This window comes from Pteronotus mesoamericanus, unplaced genomic scaffold (genome assembly GCF_021234165.1).
Source record: "Pteronotus mesoamericanus isolate MK-2021 breed Mesoamerican mustached bat unplaced genomic scaffold, CSHL_Meso_final contig_173, whole genome shotgun sequence".
NCBI classification, from domain to species: domain Eukaryota; kingdom Metazoa; phylum Chordata; class Mammalia; order Chiroptera; family Mormoopidae; genus Pteronotus; species Pteronotus mesoamericanus.
The window spans coordinates 13,994,840-14,015,888 of record NW_026555072.1 but is presented as its reverse complement, the minus strand read 5'-3'; the positions used below and the strand labels follow the sequence as shown (position 1 = coordinate 14,015,888).

Below are 21,049 nucleotides of genomic sequence, written 5' to 3'. Positions count from 1 at the left end.
TTCTTCCCACTGCTCAACACCTCACCCTCTGGATTCCCATGCTGCAGCTCTAACAGTGTCTTCTCCCATCACTGTGGGCAACCCAAAGCCTCTGGGGCCAATAGCAGGTGTCCAAGACTGCAATCACCTAGATAGCTCTGTGAGCCCCATCCCTTTTGTCTCCCTCTCCTCCCCAGCAGCATCTGTTTATCAGACAATTGCAGGTTCTTTCTTAATAGATACAGCCCTCTTACTTTATTCAGGTATTTGTACATTTCAGCCAGGCAGGGGGGAGGGGAGCAACGCACTATGAAAGACACAGACATATTGGGGGAAAATGTACTTATAAACTGTTTATTTCTTTTTTGGTTAAAGAAAAAAAAAACTTCATAAACAATATCCCACTTGTACATAATAGTGGGATAAAAACTTTGATTGCTATTAATCTGCACTTACATGTATCTTCTCACCCCATCTGTAAAGTTTGTTTGGGTTCTCCAACTGTCCACCAATAGAAGCCCTCAAAGTAAACACAAGTAACAGGAAAGGAAACGTATTAACAGGAGGAAGTTCAAGAATGCGGCTTCAGGAGGCAGCAGCGGCTGTCAGTAGAAGCAGACAGTGTGCAGGAAGCTCTGGCCGCTCTTCTCCTCGAACTCCAGTAGCACTTCCCCGATCTCACTGTCCACGTCATCCATGAGCTGAATGCACTGGCAGAGCTCCGAGAACAGGAACGCCCCCAGGCTGGCTTCTTCGAAACTGTCCTGGATGTTCACATTGATCACATGCACTAAGTGTAAGGTCACTTGCTCTCTGGAATTCAGCTCTTCCACCACCTGGTCATACACTTTCTCTTCGCAAGTGAGGATCAGGTCAAATACATCTCTGCAGTTCTGGAACCTTTCCGGTCTGGGCTTGATTTCCTTATTTCTCTCCAGCATGCGCAAAATGCCATTATTCCTGTAAAACTCTTCGTTTTTCTCAACAAGATCTCTGTAGATTTCATCATACGTGGTGTTGAAATCATAAATATTTGCCTGGTCGGCTGTTGGTCCTGGAAGCTTCACATGAGTCCCTGTTCCAAAGGACCGGACATTGAATCCCTTCTTGCTGAGAAGATGGTGGGCTTCCATGCTCCGATTTTGGTTGCTGGAACACACTACTGCCACCCGCAGTGGCGCTGACGCCATGGCAGTGGTTCCTGCCCAGTCACCACTCTCTGGCTCCCGGCTCCCGGCTCCCGGCTCCCAGCTCCCGGCTCCCGGCTCCCGGCTTACGGCTCCTGGCTCACGGCTCACGGCTCACGGCTCACGGCTCACAGCTCACGGCTCACGGCTCCCCGATCGCGGCTCCGGGTTCCTGGCTCCTCGTTCCCAGCTCCCGGTTCCCGGCTCCTGGCTCCGGGCTCCCGGACGCTCAACCAGCAGAGGTACTTCGACGCCAGAAAGATGGCAGCAGCGGCTCCCAAAAGTCATGACGTACAAGTGGCGTGCTGGGTCACAAGGCGTGGGGTCGCTCGCCATGCGCAGTGTTTGGCCATGCGCACAATATGCAGGCGACCCCTTTAAGCTGGCCGAGGTCCCCAGTCACCGACCAATGTAGGCGCATCTCACAGCTCCAGGGTGCGCATGCGCACTACTGCTCTGTACGTGAAGCCGAGGCGCGTATTCCTCGCCGGGGCTTCCCGCTGCCTGGCTTTTTTTTTTTATTAGCTCTTTCGTCTTCCTGCTGAAGTTCTCATACATTGTATATTTTCCTCTCACTCCTGTCACTACCACCCTGCTCTCTGTTTGCAAATTCATTTGCACATTCTTTCTGGTTATGACAAGCCATTAAAAGATATGGGAGGAATGCAAGAGTAAGAGACACGAAATCTTTTACACCTTGAGTTCATTCATTAAGTTGATCATAGAAAAGATAAAATGGAATAAGTGTCACTAAGACACTCACTTAAAAGACAGTTGGGAGGCCACTGAGGAAGTAGAATGTATGCACATCTCGTCTGAGACTTTGGAACTCATGTTAGCTTGCTGACCTGTTCCTAAACTCAGCTCAAGGCCACCCACAAACATCCTGGATCAATGATTGTTGCATGAACATGCATAGACTTGACTTCCTCCTCCTCACCACGGTGAGCAGACCATCTGCATCTTTCACCTTGAAAGGAACCAGTTTCAAAAACCAGCATCTTTCATTTTTAGGATGGGTCTCATCAATCTCAGTGGACCTAGCCAAGTCTTTCATTCACAGGGAGAACCGAAAGGAGAACAGCCAATTCAGTTGCGCCCTTTATAAACCCTGCCTTTCTTTGTCCCCTCTGGAGCACAGTTTAGCTTGCTACCTGAATCTGTGCCACAGATTGCAATCTCTCTTTTGCTTAAATAAACACTGTTTATTCTTTATTGCAGCCTAAAACTTATTGCTATTATTTGGTTAAAAAGGTCAACAAATTGTGTGTGTCTACTATGTAAAAGCCACCCTTCTAGGTGCTGGGCATACATCACTGAACAAAAGAGGGAACCCCCCCCCATTCTCATCCCCCAAACAAACTCCTGTCCTATCAGAGTTTATAGTCTAATGTATTTATAATCTGGAATTAAACTCAATTTTCAAACCCTCCTTTTATTCCAAAGTATAAGAGTGAAATGTGTTTATTTTCAAGAGGAATCAATTCTAATTGAGCCAATATTTCTCAAGTGCCTTCCAAGGATCGCCTTCATCAGCATCCCTGAACATACTAGTCAAAACAAAGATAAATCTGCTGGCTCCACAGCAGGCCCACTCACTCAAACTCTATGAGGGTGGGTGCAGGAACATTAACGTTCTTAGCATGAATATTTCCCAATCTTTGAGAAGATTTGTCAAACTAAATGGATTGAGCTCAAATACTGGAGAATTAGGTTTTTTTGTGCAAATGAATGTTTGCGATCTGCTGCTCAGATGGTGGAGTTTCAGACACTAGGCATAGCTATAGTCATGTTTCCTAAACTTCCCAATAAAATCACTCAGGAGCACCTGTTAATTTTGGAGCGTCTTAGGTCCATTTCACACAGATTCTGATCCAGTGGGTCTGGAATGGGGCCACACGTGATTCTTAGGTGAGCATCAAAGTTTAGGAAATACAGAGCTTTAGGATAAAATTGCAAATCAGGGATATCAGACCAATTCCACACTCACAGCAAATTACCCATGAGTGATATATTAGTCAGGTTTATTTTTTCCCCAATTTAGGAACTTTTTTTTCTAACACAGATTTGCCTGTTTTGCTGCTCCATTTTCTTTCTGTGCTAGATAAATCTTTAAAGATCAGCTGTGTGAGCCCCAGGCACGAAAGAACTAGCTTTCGTCACAAGACTCTTCAATGTTTATATCTATTACCCTGGCTAGTTCCCCACTAGATCATTAGATCTTCAAGGGTAGGGACTAATCTTGTCAACCCAGAAACCACCTAGGGCCTCCCCAAGCAGGTGCTCAACAAACATTTACTCAGTACTAGCCTGTTTAATAGTATTCTGAGGGATTGGAATGTATTTGGATCTAATTTAGACCACATCTTGCAATCCTCCTCTATTCCTGCAGTAATTTTTCACCCTTCAGTAAATGAAGCACCAAATTGAAGTTCCTTTGCAGAACACCCTGTAACACCCATTGATTCTCCTGAATGTCTCCACTGTTCCCCTCACTCCAAGAACAATAGCGGAATGTAGCAATGTGGGTTGATGAATGGAGATCAGAGCTGCACTTGAAAGAGATTACACTGATTTTTGTTATTGTTGTTGACATCAATCTGGGTAACTTCATCATTGCTGTAGCATTTCAGTATTAAATAAAAATGCACTATTTAAAGCAAGTGTATTTATTTTGAAATTTTTGACATTTGAATAAAATATAATAATATGTTTCATTTTTATCAGTTGGGACATTGGGATTTAAATTTGAAAAACATAATTAGTGAAAAGATATATGATTAAAAATGAATTAAAATATGTTAAGTTTTTAAGAAAGGAAACACAAAAAATGTGGTTTGAAGATATCCTTTCTGAAAATCTCTCTATATGTCTTTTCTGAGCAGAAAACCATGGCCGAACATAGTAAGCCAAAAGGCAGCTCAGATAGTAAGATAGGAACAAAGTCAGCTTGGAATATGGGGCAAGTGGAAAGAGAACAGGATTTTACAGACTACTGAGCCCAGGAGAGAATCCAGATTCTTACATAGAAAGACTGTGATCTTGGACAATTCACCAACCTCTTGAATAACAGCAAAATGTCCCTAAAGCATTTTCTGAAAGGATTCATTGAGATAAAAATGCATAAAACTTGGCACTCCAAGTTCCCCCACCCCCTCTGCCTTAACTGAAGTGGTATCAGATAAATTTTTAGAAAAGGAATAGTATAGTATGGGGAGGTCCCTGTTTGGGCACCAGATATGGGGGTCCCTGTTCTGGGGCCAGATATGGAGGACTTTGGCCCATGAAGTCCCCAGATTCGCCACAGATACAAGAATCGTTCCAGCCACCATTTGTCTGTCAAGGAAAGGGGAAGGTGATTCTCTCTAGTGGGGAATTCCCTGAGCCCTCCCCTCCGCACCCCCCCCACCCCTTACTCAATGGCTTTTATTGAAAGGGTTACCGGCAGGGGATAAGTAGCAGGAATGTATAGGTAATCTAATTACATCAGTATGTTAATGTTTACAGAGAATAGGTGATGTTTGAAGAAGACAAATGGCAGGAAACACACCAAATTGCTTCTTTCTGAGATGAGTGTAAACATAATGGTGCTAAATGGGTTAGGCTCAGGGTCTATGAATAATGTAAATTTCCTTCCCAGGGTGAGCTGGTTATCTGGTGTGAGAATAACAGAGCTTGAAGATGAAACAAAGCATGCTTCAAGGAGTGTAATTTACTTCTAGGCCTGATTTCCCCCCGGGAGCCCTCAGAGGTATTATTGGGTCCTGCCTATCAACTGCATTACCAGTGTTCCGGCCAAGTACTTAAGGAGCCTCTCCCAGGCCCCAGCTCATGCGGGACTACTGGCCCCAATAACAATCAAAGCAGCCCCCTACAGTATAGGACAGATATCATGAGTTGTAAACTTGTCAATTGACATAGAGAACATAGCTAATATGGGCCATTAGCACTGATTTCAGCTAAACAAAGTAAATCCCTATCTCAGTTGAAACTAATTCATCTTTTGAAATTATGTGTAAAAAAAAAAAACACACCAAAGAGATAAAATAAGCAAAATTTTCTTTCACACAAAAGATTTTTAAATATGTTTTTGCCATTTCACTTTGAAGCTTAATTTGCATTTATCATACTATATATCTTTTGAAAAGTAAGTTGACATTGAGTAGTTACAAATTTTGAGTAGTTATAAAGTTGGATTTCTTACACAGACTTTGAGGAGTACATTAATCGCTATGCTGTGCCTTTGGGGTATAGCCTTCCCTATCTTTTTCACACAAAAATTCATCAATATTCCCAGCTACACAGTGTATTTAGATCTAGGGTTGGCAACAAAATATTGCTAAATCCCAGCCTTATGTTCCAAATCCAATTTGATAGCTAGGTTTATGCTGGTAGATGGGGGCAATAAACACTTGAAGAGTTGTTCAGAACTGCACAGGAAACCTGTTTCAGCCCAATAATCTATTCCTGAGTTTATTTGGCAAAAAAAAAAAAAAATTGAGAACATAATTTTACCCAATTTTCTCTATTTCTGTGTTATCACACAGAATAACATGAAGCATGAACAGGGGGAGTACTTATTTGCAAAGATAAATACTTTCAGGTGCTATGGGATGCAGGCTTCTAAGAATTCATATAAATTCAGCGTGATCATAACTTGAAGTTCAATGAATGTTCAGCTCTAGTTTTTGGTAATTGAGATATATATTCCATTTTCATGTATAATACAGGTTTAAGCAAGATTAACTGATTGATTATGAAAATCATTCATCTTCTGAAAAAGGGTCTTGTCCTTTGGAAAGTAGTATGTACAAATATGAAGTCAAGGCATGCACCAGCTAAGGGGGGGAAAAAAAAACCAACAAAACTTAAAACATACTACTGGCTATTAAAAGTAAAATCTTCCAGAAATTGGCCACATTAGAAATTAGTTAGGTTGGATCTAAAATATATGAGCTAATTTAAATGAAAGACTGATAAAAACAGATCCAAAAGTATCTCTATTCAGAATGTGATTCCCGCCTTGGTAATGAAGCAGCCAGTATCCCTGTCTGCCCTTTAGGCTACATGGAAAATGTTAAGCATGCCCTTGCTGAGGATAGTGGCTTTCAACTTAATCCTTGCTTGATGCTATACTCTGCTAAAGGTAAAAATAAAATAATTCTTTTGTTTGTTGAAACTTTATAATGATATGCACAGAGTTTTTGGGTTTTTAAAAAAATGTTTTATTCTCACCAGAAGGCATTTATTTTTCATTGCTTTTAGAGAGGAAGGGAGAGAAACATCAATGTCAGAGAGAAGCATCGATTGGTTGCCTCCTGTATGCACCCGGACTTGAGGTCTTACCCACCCAGGCCAGGGATCACTTGGGTCCATACGCCCATGCCCAAACTGGGAATCTAACCCCCAACCTAGGTATGTGCCTGACCGGGGATCAAACCTGCAACCTTTCGGTTATGGGGTCATATTCCAACAAACTGAGCCACACCAGCCAGGGCAATACACACAGAGATTTAAGAATGAAAAATACTATCAGGAACAAAGTGGCCCTTTTTGCCACTTTGTGTGTGTGCGCGCGCATGTGTGTGCATGTGTGTATGTGTGAATCCTCTCCTCTATAATTAAGAAGGAGAGTGAAAGGGTCTTAAATATGCTAATTGCCCCTGAGGCAGAGGCAAATAATGATGAATTCTAACCCTTGAGATAGAAATCAGAAAATAGTAGGAGATGTTTAATAAACTGCTATCTCAAGGATAGCACACTTATTTCCACTCTGAATGTCCTCTAACTTCAAATTTGTTGTATGTTATGCCAGGGCATACCTGGCTGTTGATGATGATAGTGGGGGCTGATCCCCTGATCATTTTGGGGAGGCTCTGTTCATTATGCTGCTGCCTCTACTACCTCCGTACACAGAAAATAAACCAGGATAAAAAGCTCTAACTGGGTAAACTCAAGGTGCAATCCAGAACAAAGTGCCAGTGGCTGATGGGATGGTTATTTGACCTTGTGGTCTCAGACCCCTTTACTCCAGGTCCCTAGTGTATTGAAGCAGGTTAATTTCTCTTCCTCCTCCAGAACTTTGTCAGATAGGTTTTTCCATGTGACCCATCCCAACTCCATCTTTGAAGTAAAAAATAAAGTCCTGTGAGGAAGTCCATATAACCACTGGGCAATAAAATGATTATACAGTAAAATTCTTTCTCTTTTCCTCTTTTTCTTGTTCTTATCAGTGCAGAATGAGGAATTTGTAGCAATGAGGAGCATGCACATTTAAAGTTTTGTGAGGGCTTGTGAAGTAACGTGTAGGATTTAAGGTGTATCATTTTAAAATAATCGACCCTGAAAGCAACTGTTAGCTGTCACATTCCATTCTCTAGCCCAGCAAAATTTAAAAGGCTTCCAATTAGGGGGAGTTCATTTGGAGCAATCTATGCTCACTTATGAATGACTGATGGCACAGCCACCTGTTGGGAAGCAATTTTCCATGGAGCTCTCACATTCCTGCATGTCATTTGAATAGAAGCACTGAGAGATTTTGCCCTGGACTCTCATTTCAAGGATGTTTGTATAAGTAAACAGCCTTGGATGACAGACATAGTGTCTCATCTCTTGGTCAGTACCTAGATTTATTAGTTATCCATGACTGTAAATATGTCTCCCTTGGGGCAAAGGAGGCTTGTTGGCAGTCCTCTGCAAAAGACTATGGAAAAGTTCCTCAGCTGTGACACATACCTAATGCGTGTGCAGCTTCCTCTGTAGCCATTCCATATCAGTCCAATGGGACTTGGGGAACAAAGGGAACCAATGTAATCATGAGGTTCATGCTACCTACTGTGCTGTGGGTAATGAGTCCTTTTCCTCTGAGCCAGAACTAGTTTATCTTCTGCTAGCATTTGTGACAATGTGGTAGACTAACTTGTCAGCCTCCAAGTAGTGTAAAATCTCATATCCTTCATAGTTATTGACACCACTGTGATCCAAATGTCTTCCCTGTGGGTTGCTGCTGAAACTATTCTGCAATCTGTCTTTTAACAATTATTTCAAGGATAGCTAGCACTGGTGAATGCACCAGGGTGAACTTTTCTCAATCCTGCTGCTCAATCAGTCTTTAGGTTAACTGGATGTGTTGGTCTTCCTGTCGGCATATTTTCCATATTGACCATGAAGTAATCATGAGATTTTGTCAGGATTTCTAATAAAATTAAGGTACACTATATCTATACATTTCTCTTGATGTGTTAATCTTTACCACTAACTGTATAGTTTTGGGAATGATTATGTCCTATAATCTAATGCATCTTCTATTAGCACTGTCTTCTTTTGTAGCTACACATATACTCAGTGTACTCATGAACATGCACACACTCACAAAAGGATAATTATAACTATATTGTTTTAAATAGATGGTTCCAATTATGTAGACACATCATTGTTTTCCTAGTTCCTTTGTTTCTGATTTGTGGTGTGTGAGTGCACATGCATGTGTGTAAAAGAACTTGAAATATCTTAGATAGTACACTAATGCACCATATACATTAAATTATTAAACAAGAAATAGATTCTTTTACTAACTTTGACAGAGTATATTTGGATGACCTTGGTCAAGCCATTTAAACTCTGAGTGCCTCTATTTGCTCATGTGAAAAGTTTAGATTAAATTATTTTGAAAGCAATGCTAAAAATGTTTGAAACTATATTTATACCTTTGTTGCCAAATATAATAAGTAATATATTGAGAATTATTCAGAAGAAGGATTTTAAATCAATATCTGTTAGTTAAAATCTTCCCATAGGCAATGAGTAGGCAATAAAGATGATAACCAGGAGCAAAAGCAAAAGATTCTGAGAAGTTGTCATAGACTTACGTATTTTACAGAATTTTCCTAGCTTCATCATGGATATTAGATTCTGATCTCTAAGAATTTTCCTGCATTATCTAATTACATCTAGTAGATGATGCAAGATTTTTTTTTTTTTTGGTGATGAGGTATTTCATTAAACATTTGAACACTATATTCTTCTATAGCATTCATTAAAATAAATGATAACATAAAGGTTGCACTACAAGCTAAGTGTTTTTGCAGATATGTTGCATTCAGCTTCTTTTATTATACATAAAAATATTATATGCAGAGGAAGCTTAGGCAGATATGTGCAACTCTTTCTCTAATGCATTATTGTGGTACCAAGCTTCTGTGATGTCCTCCAAATCCCCTTCCATATGGGCTGTACTGTGACCTCAGCACTGTGTCAAAAGATCGCCTGTCTTTTTGCCTAGTGATGAAAATACATTATCTTTTCCAATAGCTCTTATGCTCAAGATTCACTGATGATTAAAGTGACTATGAGTTAAGTAAGATAAGGATGGAATTGAGATTGGCAATCAGCTGACTGTAAAGTAGAGGGATTATTCTGGTGAGCCCAGTGGACTCAAAAAGACCCTTAAAAGTGGAAGAAGGAAGCAGAAGAAAAGGTCAGAGTTATGTGATATGAGAAGGACTTGGCTGGACTTTGGTGCCTTTCAAGCTGAAGAGAGGAGGCCATGAGCCAAGGAATGTGGACAATGTCTAAAAACTAGAAAAAGCAAGCAAATAGATTCTCCCTTAAATCTCCAGAAGACAATGCACCCAGGACAATACCTTTATTTCAATCTAATGAGATCTTTGTTAGACTTTTAACTGTAGAGCTGTAAGATAATATCTGTTTGTTTTGAGCCACTAAGTTTGTAATAATTTATTGCAGGAGCAATAGAAAATGATAACAGTACTTATTTTCACTTCCACTGATTAAAGCTTGTCTATTTTAATGTAAAGTAGTATCCTGGACTCTCCTAACGTTCCCATTGCATACAATCATGATGCCTCCACTTTTTCTGGCCAAGTGATAACATATGACCTAAGACAGGTCAATCAGAACTTTCTTCCTAAAATCTGAAACTTGACCAGAGGAACAAAAAGATAGAAAGTAGAGAGTTTGTATTTACCCTTAAAGATATTGTTCCTGTTCTCTAGCTCCCCACAGCTGCCTAGTTTTGTTCCTCTTGAGTCCAAGTTTGGTACAACTGTTTTAATATTTCTGCCTAATCATGTTTCTCCAGTAAACATGTTTTGCACTAAAGCTAGCCATTATTATCTTCTTTTGGTTGAATCTGTAACACTTGAACTGACAAACACTAGCAGGTGATTTATTTGCATTTTCATTCATTGATTTATTCATTCATTTTCATTGAACTTATATGTTAGGTTGTCTTCTAGAGACAACAGGAAAACTCAAAAAAGGAGTAATTTGCATGGTAGAAATTTTAAATTCTAGATTCTGTATTTTGGGTAAGGGAGGAAAGAAAGTTTACAACATGTGGGTAATTATATTTTAATTATATTATATTATAGGACCTGATTTATGGGGATGAATAATGGGTAAGGCATGAACCCTAGAACAGTACCTGAAACACAGTGAGCATTTACCTGTTTGTTCAATGAATAGATCAAGATATGAGATTAAAACTTAGAGCATCGTGTTGGTAATAATTTAGGCAAGGTAATAGAAAGCTCACAGCCAATGAAAAATTAATAAAACTGTTCATATAAAGTAATATTTATCAACTATTTCTCTTTGACCTGGAGGAGAAGATTTGAGGAGGAACATGGAGGAGTAAAAGAACAGAAATATAAGCGATGGGATATATTCAAAATGTTAATGAATAAAGGAGAAGAAGTACCCAGTGATCATAGATCTCACTGAAATGTGGCCCAAGGAGCCCTTGACATGCTCAGCTTTCTTGAAGAAAATAATACACCTAATAATAATAAAAAAAAACTGGAAAGTTTTTACCTAGACTACAGACAGAATTCATACATACAAAATAACAGAAGGAATAAAAATTCCCTCTGGCTTTTAATTTTGAAAAATGTCAAACACATGAAAAAGTTGCAAAAATAATAAACACCCATGTATCTTTTACCTAAAGTGTTAATATCTTGCTTAATTTCTGCCTTTCTCTGTCTCTGTCTATATATATGCAAATATACACATATATGTGTATAAACACACACAGTAGTATATTAATAGGTTTTGACCCATAAATATGTTTCAGAAAAAAGTGAGAATATGTGATACATTATTATTTTAAGTATTTCTGACATATCTTTATTTTTTGGCTGAAACATTTGAGAATAATCGTAATACCTCAAGCATAAGTATTTTAACATATATCTCCTAAACACAAAGCCATTCTCTTATACAACCACACACACAAAATAACCCACTCCAAAATTTTAGCACTGACAAAATACTATTGAGAGACTCATTAGAAAGTAGTATCACCAGGATAGTGAAATAGGAGGTTCCCAATTTGTGTCCCCCCCAACAACAACAAAAATTTAGCAGCCATCCACAGATAAAAGTGCCACTGTAAGAGTTTTGGGATCTAGGTAAGATGTTGTAAAATCCAAGTGGAGCCCAAGTCTATGAGGCCTATTTTGAGAAGGCAGTCAAAAAATGAATAGTCAACCTACAAAATGGGTGTAAATATCTGTACACTGTATATATGATAGGGGATTAATATCCAAATTATGCAAAGAGCTCATATAACTCAATAGTAAAAAATAAACAATTAGATTGAAAGATGGGGAGAAGCCTTGATTAGACATATTTCCAAAGAAAATATTCAAATGGCCCGAAGATACATGAAAAGATGGTCACCTTCACTAATCATGAATAAAATACAAATCAAAACTACAATGATCAACTATTATCAACAATTATAAGCTATTATCAATACAAGAAATAACAAATATTGGTGAAGACATGGAAAACATGGAACCTTTATACACGCTTGGTGGAAATGTAAATTGGTACAGCCATTATGGAAAACAGTATGTTGGCTCCACAAAAAATTAAAAATTGAACTACCATATGATCCAGTAATCCCAATTGTGGATATATATTCAAAGGGAATGAAATCAGTATCTTGAAATATCTCCACTCAAAGAACATGTATAAATGAATGACCCATGGACATGGACAACAGTGTGGGAATGGACTGTGGGAGCGGGGGATGGGATGGGTGGAGGGGAGCAAAGGGGGAAAATTGGGACAACTGTAATAGAATAACAATATAAGAAGAAATATCTCCACTCCCATACTCATTGTAATATTATTCACAATAGCCAAGATATGGAAATAACTTAAATGTTCTTTAACAGATGAATGGACAAATAAAATGTGATATTAAATAACTATAAACAAATGAAGGGGTAAATAGATTAACAGGTCAGTGTCAAAAAAGACTAATCTAGGGCAAAAATCACAGTGTATAAATAGAAAAAAAGATATTTGCGTTTTGAGAAATACTTAAAGGTGAGGAACAGCCTCTCGGTAATAATTTTCGGGAGAAAAAGAAATGACTAATTGCTTTTTTATTTCATAAATCATCATGCAGAGGGAAAATACCATCTCAAGAAGGACTTAGAAAATTCAGTTCTAGTCCTATTTAATCACTGACATACACGATTACCTTGATGAGATCATTAATCTTTGCATTTTAATGTCTACTTTCACACACACAAAAATTGAATAAAACTAGTATTAGCAAGGATCTACAAAGGATCAAGAATACAAACTGAGAATTGAATTCATCCTCAGATATACATATACAGCAATGAAGAATTGAAACACTACTATGTACCAGCTGCAAAGATGAATCTCACTATATAATTTTGAGAGAAATAAACCAGGCACATAATGGTGCTTACAATATTACTTAAGTGGTATAAAGATTAAAAACAAACATAATTAATATATGTTTACATACATGATGAAAGTGTCTGACTTTGGGTTGAAGATATTAGGAATTGGGAGAGGAGTGAAGTGAGGTTTTGAGGATCCTGGTGGTGTTCTATATCTTGATATCTGTAGTGATTTTTTAAAAACTATTGAGCCCTTAAATTATGCTTTATTCACTGTTTTGTAAATTATTATTTTTTTAAAAGTAATTTAATAAGTAAAATGGATAATTCTGGGTAGTATCAACTTAACTTTAAAACTCCCTATGCACCCCAATGTTCATAGCAGCACAATTTACAATAGCCAAGTGTTGGAAGCAACCTAAATGCCCATCAGTAGATGATTGGATCAAAAAATTATGGTACATATACACAATGGAATACTATGCAGCAGAAAGAAAAAAAGAAGTACTAAACTTTGCGACAGCATGGATGGAACTGGAGAGCATCATGCTAAGCGAAATAAGCCAGGGGGCGAAAGACAAATACCATATGTTCTCACCTATAAGCGGAACCTAACCAACAATGCAAAGAAGCAAGGAAAATATGACCAGCAACACTGAAAGGAAAAGAAATCAACAGAGACAAGAGGGAAGGGGGGGGCAGGGAAAGGGAAGGGAAGGGGAAAGTCAAGGAACATATAGCAAGGACTCATGGACAAAACCAAAGGGGAAGAGCTGAGGGAGGGAGGGTGGGAGGGGGCAAGGGAAAGAGGTGGAGGGGAGGCAGAGACAAATGTATTTAAAAAGTAAATAAATTAAAAGAAATAAAACTCCCAATGTATCCTATAAAACAGTAAATAAAAACTAAAGGAACAAGTAAAATCACACACATGTTCTGTGCTTGATATATCTAAATGATGTAGAATGCTCAAACTTTAAGTTACCTGCAAAAAAACTAAATAACAAATCCCAGTATTGGCTATAAGCCTTATCAGAGAACAGGGACAATTTGGGAAAACTGAAAAAATAAGGAGGGATGTTAAACCACCTCCAGAAAGAGAAAGGTCACCCCAATGAGAAAAAACTCGGGGAGAAAAGGCATAAGTTAGGTCAGCCAGAAGACTGACTAAAGCACAGAGATTTAAAAATGTGAATATGATTCAAGCAGGCAATGTTGGAAAGGTAATATTTTGATAGAAGGAGAGGAGAAAAGGATTGAAAGACAGAGTTGCCTATGGAAATTGCATAATACAAGGAAAAATAAAAAAAATTATGGTCTCTAAAGACTACAAAGAAAGAAAGAGAAAGAAAAGAAACTAAGGACACTGAAAGCTTGTATTCACATCTCTCACCCTTAAAAGAGAAAGAAAATATCACTCAGGAATGAAACCATGTTTTGCTTCACTACAGAGAAGTGTGTACTTGGACTAGGAATTTTATAAAACATTTTAAATTACCAACACTGTCCATGGATATTTGAATTCACTTTCTTCATCTAATTGAGATTACTATGGAAATAAAACAAAACACAAACAAATCAGTTGGGGGGAAAATTCTCAAATATCTGATGAAAAATGGAATTCATAATGCTGCATTCCAAAATGAAATAAATACTTTCAAACAAGTCTTTGAATATATATGTCTATATAAGCACAAATACATATACAAACATATAAATACAAAATTTGAAGAAGAAATTAAAAAATTAAAAGCAGAAATATACAAAAAGAAAAGACACTCAATGAGCCTCATGGTACTGTTAATATTTAGAAGAGAAAACAAAATCATGTTAACAATGAAAACTAAGTTATAAGCTGCACAAGAAAGAACAGAATAGACCAGAATAGAATAGAATAGAACATGAAAGGACAACTGAAAAGAATAAAAATGTAATCAAAGAATGAAAATGAGATAGAGAATATGCTCAGAGAGAAAGTGGCTGAAATGGGAAACAGGCAAAAGTGTTTGATGCCATGTATAATTGGAGTCCCTTAAGATTATAAAGAAAGTGACAGAGTGAACTTAGTATTTACAATTTAATCCAAGAAAAACTTCCTGGAAAAAATCAAAGACCTGAAGTTTTGTGTTACAAGGGCTCATTGGGTACTAGAAACAAATGACCTCAATGATGAATGTCAATTTAATATTTAAATTATGAAACTTACTTTTGAGACAAAGAAAACTATTCTCAGGATATCCAGTCAAAAAGATCAAGTAACTTTCCAAAGCAAGAGAATTAGAATAACATCACACCCTGGCTGGCATGGCTCAGTTGGCTGGGTGTTGTCCCATGTACTGAATGGTTCTGGGTTCAATTCGCAGTCAGGGCATACACCTTGGCTGCAAGTTCAGTCCCTGGTTAGGGCACATATCAGAAGCAACCAATCAGTGTTCCTCTCTCACACTGATGTTTCTCTCCCTCTTTTTCTCCCTTTCTTCCTCTCTCTCTAGAATCAATAAAAGAAAAAAAAATTAGAATAACATTACACTTCTCAAACAAATATGCAAAGAAATGTAACAACAAAGCAGCACTTTTAAAATATTCAAGGATTAAAAAATATGAACCAAGGATTTTCCATCCAGCCAAGATCTCTTTTTAGTATCAAGGCTACAGAAAAACATTTTTAAACATTTAAGAGCTCAGGGCATTCATGATCTTTTTAATGAAGTCTAGTACAAGATAACTTTTATCCAAAAGAGAGAGTTAGAGCCGAGTACTTAGTGTAAGGCATTTCATAATTTACTTGATAATACAAAAATAAAGCAAAGAGGGAGACAGTGATAGAACAATATTTTGTATAATACATATATATGTTATGTGATCTGACAAAGTAAACGTAATGCAAATAAAATGGGATATTTCAGAGAGGGGATGAAAGAATAAGATAAGCTCATTGCTTGCTTAATAGCAATAGCTATAAGGTTAAAGGATATTATTTATAAGTGACAAATTAGGTAGTAAAAAATTGAGTAAAATAGAAAAAAATAATGGATGAATAAAGACAGTAAAAAAGGTATAAATGCAAAGGTAACCACAAAACACTTAAATACCAAAAGAAATTTTAAAACTAAAGTGGCAGAGAAATACATAATGTAAAGTAATACACATAATAATTAAAATATAAATAACATAACAGAGTTAAGACCAAATACAGCAGTCTTGTCAATAAATATGAATAGACTTAGTCCACCTATTAAATAAAAACAATTTTTAACTTGACTTACAAAGCAAGAAAAATGTATATGCTTACACAAGGACACACAAAAAAGATAAAATGATTCAGGAATACTAAAACTATAAGGATGAGTATTAAAAACATTCCGAGAAAATGGAAAACAAGAAAGTTGAAGAAGTGATACTGTTATCAGGCAAAGAAGAATTTAAAGCAAAAATTATTAAACGTGAAAAATAAGTTTAATTTTATTGTTAAAAGGCACAGTCGTAATTAAGATGAAATGATAATATCTATCACCAGTTATTTTTATCCCTCTCATTCTCCCTCCCTTCTCCTCTCTCTGAAGATAAATAAATGAAATATTTAAAAAAGAAAAGAAAAGAAAGAGTGTGGTGAGCAACCTTCCCCAGCCTTTGGGGCACTGTACAAAAGTTCCATTTTGGTTTCACCCACCCAGATTGGCAAAGCTGAGACATAGAGAGAGAACTAAGAACAAGTAAGGAAAGCAGGAAACATAAATAGCAGCAGCACAGCAGAAGCAACTGTGGTTCATAGTGACCTACTCTGCAGACAAACCAAGCAGATTTTGCCATTGAAGAAACTAATAGCCATTGCAGCCATCATGGACCCACTACAGATTTCTCCAGGTTTTGTCCCATTGGTATTCATGTTTGATGATGACAACTACCTGAGTCTCTCTCCAATCCTCCCACATCCCATCCAGCTTCAGAATAGCATTGGCAGCAAGCCTAGGCCTTTGTGCCTATGCTAGTACAAGATGTCAGCAAGATTAAAAAAATTATTAAAAGATGCAGAGAGCTAAAAGAAAACAAAGAGCCAATTGAACAACATTAAGAAAACAATAAAAGAACAAAAGGAGAAATTCAACGAAGAAATATAAAACATAAAAAAACAAACAGAAATTTGGAATTGAAGAATGCAATGACTGAACTGAAGAATTCAATGGGCAGCTTCAATATCAGATTTGATTAAACAGAAGAAAAAAATCAGTGAGCTATAAAAAAGAACTATTGAAATTATCTAATCAGGGGAGCAAAAATAAAATAAAATAAAAAGGACTGAAGGAAGTCTATGGGAATAACGAGACATCATTAAGGAAAACAACATGTATCATTGGAGTCCCAGGAGAAGAGAGAGAGGTGCAGGAAACTTATCTAAAGAAATAATGGTTGAGAACTTCCCAAATCTGAGGATAGATTTGGACATCTAAGCTCATGAAACTGATAGGTTACCTAAAAATTTCAATCCAAAGTCAATTTTCTCCAAGACACATTATAATAAAACTGTCTAAATCAAAGACAATGAGAGAAATTTTGAAAGAGCAGAGAAGAAAAATTCTCTCATGCAAGAAAACCCCATCATGCTATCAGAGGATTTCTTAGTAGAGACTTTTCAGGTTGGAAGAGAATGGAATGCTATATTCAAAATGCTGGAGAAAGAAAGAGAGAGAGAGAGAAGGGGAGAGGGATGAAGGAAGGAAGGAAGGAAGGAAGGCAGGCTGGGCACCAAGAATACTTTGCCCACCAAGAATACTTTACCCAAAAAGTTGTTCTTCAGAAATGGAGGTGAGATAAAGAATTTAACTAATAAAAAAAAAGCTGAAGGAGTTCATCACCACGAGACCTGCCTTATAAGAAATGCTGAAAGGAGTTATTCAAGCAGAAATAAAAGGACTCAAATTAGTAACATGAAGACACTAGTGAAGATAAGCATATAGTCAGATTCATAATACTCTAATACTGCAATAAGATGGTGTGTTAAATACTTACTTAACTCTAGTATGGAAATTAAAAGACAAAAGTATTAAAAATAGCTGTTGCTACATTAATTTCTTAATGGATGCACAATATAAAAAGTTAAAATTGTGACACTAAAAACATAAAAAAAAGAAAATGGCAGAGTTTTGTACACAGTTGAAGTTAAATTGTTATCAGCATAAAATGGATTGTTATGTCTATAAGATGTTCTATATAAGCATCGTGCTAACCAAAAGGGAAAACCTACAGTATATTCTCACAAGAAAAAGAGAAGGGAATCAAAATGTACTACTACAGAAAATTGCCAGTTCACAAAGGAAGGCAGCAAGAGAGGAAGAGAAAAAAAAGGTAACTATAGAACAGGTAGAAAACAATAAATAAGGTGGCATTAGCTATCAATAATTACTCTAAATGTAAGCGGATTGAATGTTCCAATCAAAAGACAAAGAATGGCAAAATGAATTTTTTAAAAAAAGACCCAACTATATGCTGCTTACAAGAGACTCACTTCAGATGTGCATACGATCAAGATCTACTCTCTCAAATATGTGAAGAACTATTACTCAGTAAGAGCTCAATAACAAAAAGGCAACCTGATTTAAAAATGGACAAATTACCTGAATAAACATTTTACCAAATAAGATATACAAATGGTCAATAAGCAAAAGAAAAAAATGACCAGTATCATCAGTCATTAGAGAAATGTAAATCAAAACTACAATGAAATTACACTTCATACATACTAAGATGGCTATAATAATAACAATAAAATAGAAAATACCACTTTCATGAGGATATGCAGAAATTAGATCCTTCAAACATTGCTGGTGCGAATGTAAAACGATACACCCACTGTGAAAAAGTCTGATATTTCCTCATGTAGTTAAACATAGAGTTACCACATGACTCAACCATACCATTCCCAGGTCTGTACTGAAAAGAATTAAAAACAAACGTTCATTGAAAATTGTGTATAAGAATGTTCATAACAGCATTGTTCATAATAGCCAAAAAATGGAAACAGCCCAAATGTTTGGCAACTGATGAACGGGTAAACAAAATGTGATAGTGATATAGTATCAAAATGAAATACTATTTAGCCATAAAAAGAAATGAAATTCTGACACATCATACAACATAAATGGGCCTTGAAAATACTACGCTAAGTGAAAGAAGTCAGTCATAAAAGAACAGATAGTGTATGATTCTGTTTATATGAAATGTCTACAGTAGGCATATCTTTAAAGACAGAATGCAGATCAGGTCACATTGGGCTGGGGGGTCCCGGATTGAATAGGAAGTGCCTGCTAGTTTGGGGTGATAAAAATGTTCTGGATCTAGATACTAGTAATGGTTGTACAACTTTAAGAATATATGAAACATCATTTAATTTTACATGTTCAAATATTGAATTGAATTTTATAGTATGTGAATTATATCTCATTTTTTTAACATGAATGATGATGTTTCAGTTGAAATCTCTGTGACTCTTAGGATGCAGATTTTGCTCCCCCTACAGTTTAGATTTCTAATTCTCCCCAAACACTTTAAAGACAAAGTTTGGCTTGGAAATAGGTATGATTCACAGAGGTAACTGTTAAATAATTTTTAAAAATGGTGATATTTTTCTTGCTTTTTGTTCATACACTTGACAAGTCTGAGTTTCTAGTACTGTTAAAATTATATGCAGTAAAGGAAAATGGTGTAACAAAACAACAACAACAACAAAACGATGTTGACTCTGTGCCCCTGACGTGCCAGAGCCCTTGAGTTCAGCATGGGGGCTTTATGGTAATCATAGGGCAGGAAAGGAAATAAGGAGGCCATTTGTACTAGAAAATGATGTGAGTGGATAGCCACAAATGAACATCTTAGACTGACATACACAGGTCCTTTAAAGTTATACATAGCAGTGGTGTCCTTCTATTTGGGGTCTTCAGTTTCACAACTCATTTATTTCATGTGCTTTAGTGCAATAAGTCTAATAATTCAGTCTTTTCTGAAATGGTAAGTTCTATAATATAATAAGGGCTTTTCCAGGAGATACATAAAGCCTGGCTTTTTGAGTTAAGCCTGGCTATAAGTGAAACTTAACAGTGGGTTTCTTCTACAGTAAAACACACTCCCCCATGTGTATCCCTCTCAGTGATGTTTGGCTTAGGCTATATTGTGGTATGGAAGCCAGAAGGTAAGGTCACATCTCTAGGGCAGTAGGGTAGGGTATTCCAGGAAGGTTCAGACATCCTAGATTTGTGCTTGGATAGGAAATGGAAAGTTGTTGGAAAGGTGATTAGGTTAAGTTTGTAAAGTATAATTAAGATTGTGTGTATTTGTTGAATCTCAAGTCCTTTACTTATTTGTTGTGTGATTTGGGGCTAGTTATTTAATATGTTTGAGTCTAAAAATGAGACCATGATGTGTGATGATAACAGCAAATTGGGATCTCAAAGGTTGGTTTTGAGAATAAAGTGTATAAATTCAGGTAAAGCTTTTAGAACTGTGTATGGTAAAGAAGCAGTCCTCAAAAAATGTGAATTTTTATTATTTCCCGCTAGACTATGAGGGGGTTCTGATGGTTATGGGGCTGGGGGAGGAAGAGCAAAGAGAAAGGACAGGAGAATTATTGGAGCCTGAGCCAGTGCCCATTGAGGGAAGCCCTGGGTGGGGCATCATTGTACAACTTTCAGGAAGGTATGCGGAGCCACATGGACACTGGATAACTGAAGGGGTGAAAAACCCAGAAATAGAGATTGATCAAACACATCTAGCATGTAGCCTGTCTCCCAGGTTTGTCCAGCTCTGGTCCTTTCTCTCCATCTCACTGGCACAATAATTTCAAATCATTTTTGTCCTCTTTTCTTAACACTCAGCAGAGATTGAAGATTTAGACCCAGAGAGAGAAGCCAATGATGGGAAATTCTTTTCAAAAATCACTGGAAATTAGTTTGGAGTTATTCCTTGCATCGTAATTCAGTTTAACAGCAAATGGTCATCAGCTACTAAAGCCGAGGAGCTATTTGTTCTTTGAAGTTGAAGTCTTTTTATTTGACCTTAGCAGCTGACCTCTTTCTTTCAAATGCCTTTGAATTTTCTATCTAAATTTCAGTAATTTGAAAAAAAGGGACCAATAACCCAATAGAAGATATAAAAACATGAACAGGCCTTTCAAAGAAGAGAAAACACCTATGGGAAGAAAATCTG

The 21,049-nt window shown here is 37.1% G+C and overlaps 1 protein-coding gene across 1 annotated transcript; it reads right to left on the bottom strand.

Moving 5' to 3' along the window:
• Nucleotides 1-584: 584 nt before the first annotated feature.
• On the bottom strand, nucleotides 585-1,208 carry LOC129065182 (RNA polymerase II subunit A C-terminal domain phosphatase SSU72-like). The gene has a single exon (XM_054566412.1). It carries the CDS (start codon nucleotides 1,167-1,169, stop codon nucleotides 585-587), a length of 585 nt encoding a protein of 194 aa, XP_054422387.1. The 5' UTR covers nucleotides 1,170-1,208.
• Between the last annotated feature and the right edge of the window lie 19,841 nt (nucleotides 1,209-21,049).

What these genes read in the sequence shown, in the direction of transcription:
- LOC129065182 (XM_054566412.1), bottom strand. Translation starts at nt 1,169, where the DNA reads ATGGCGTCAGCGCCACTGCGGGTGGCAGTAGTGTGTTCCAGCAACCAA.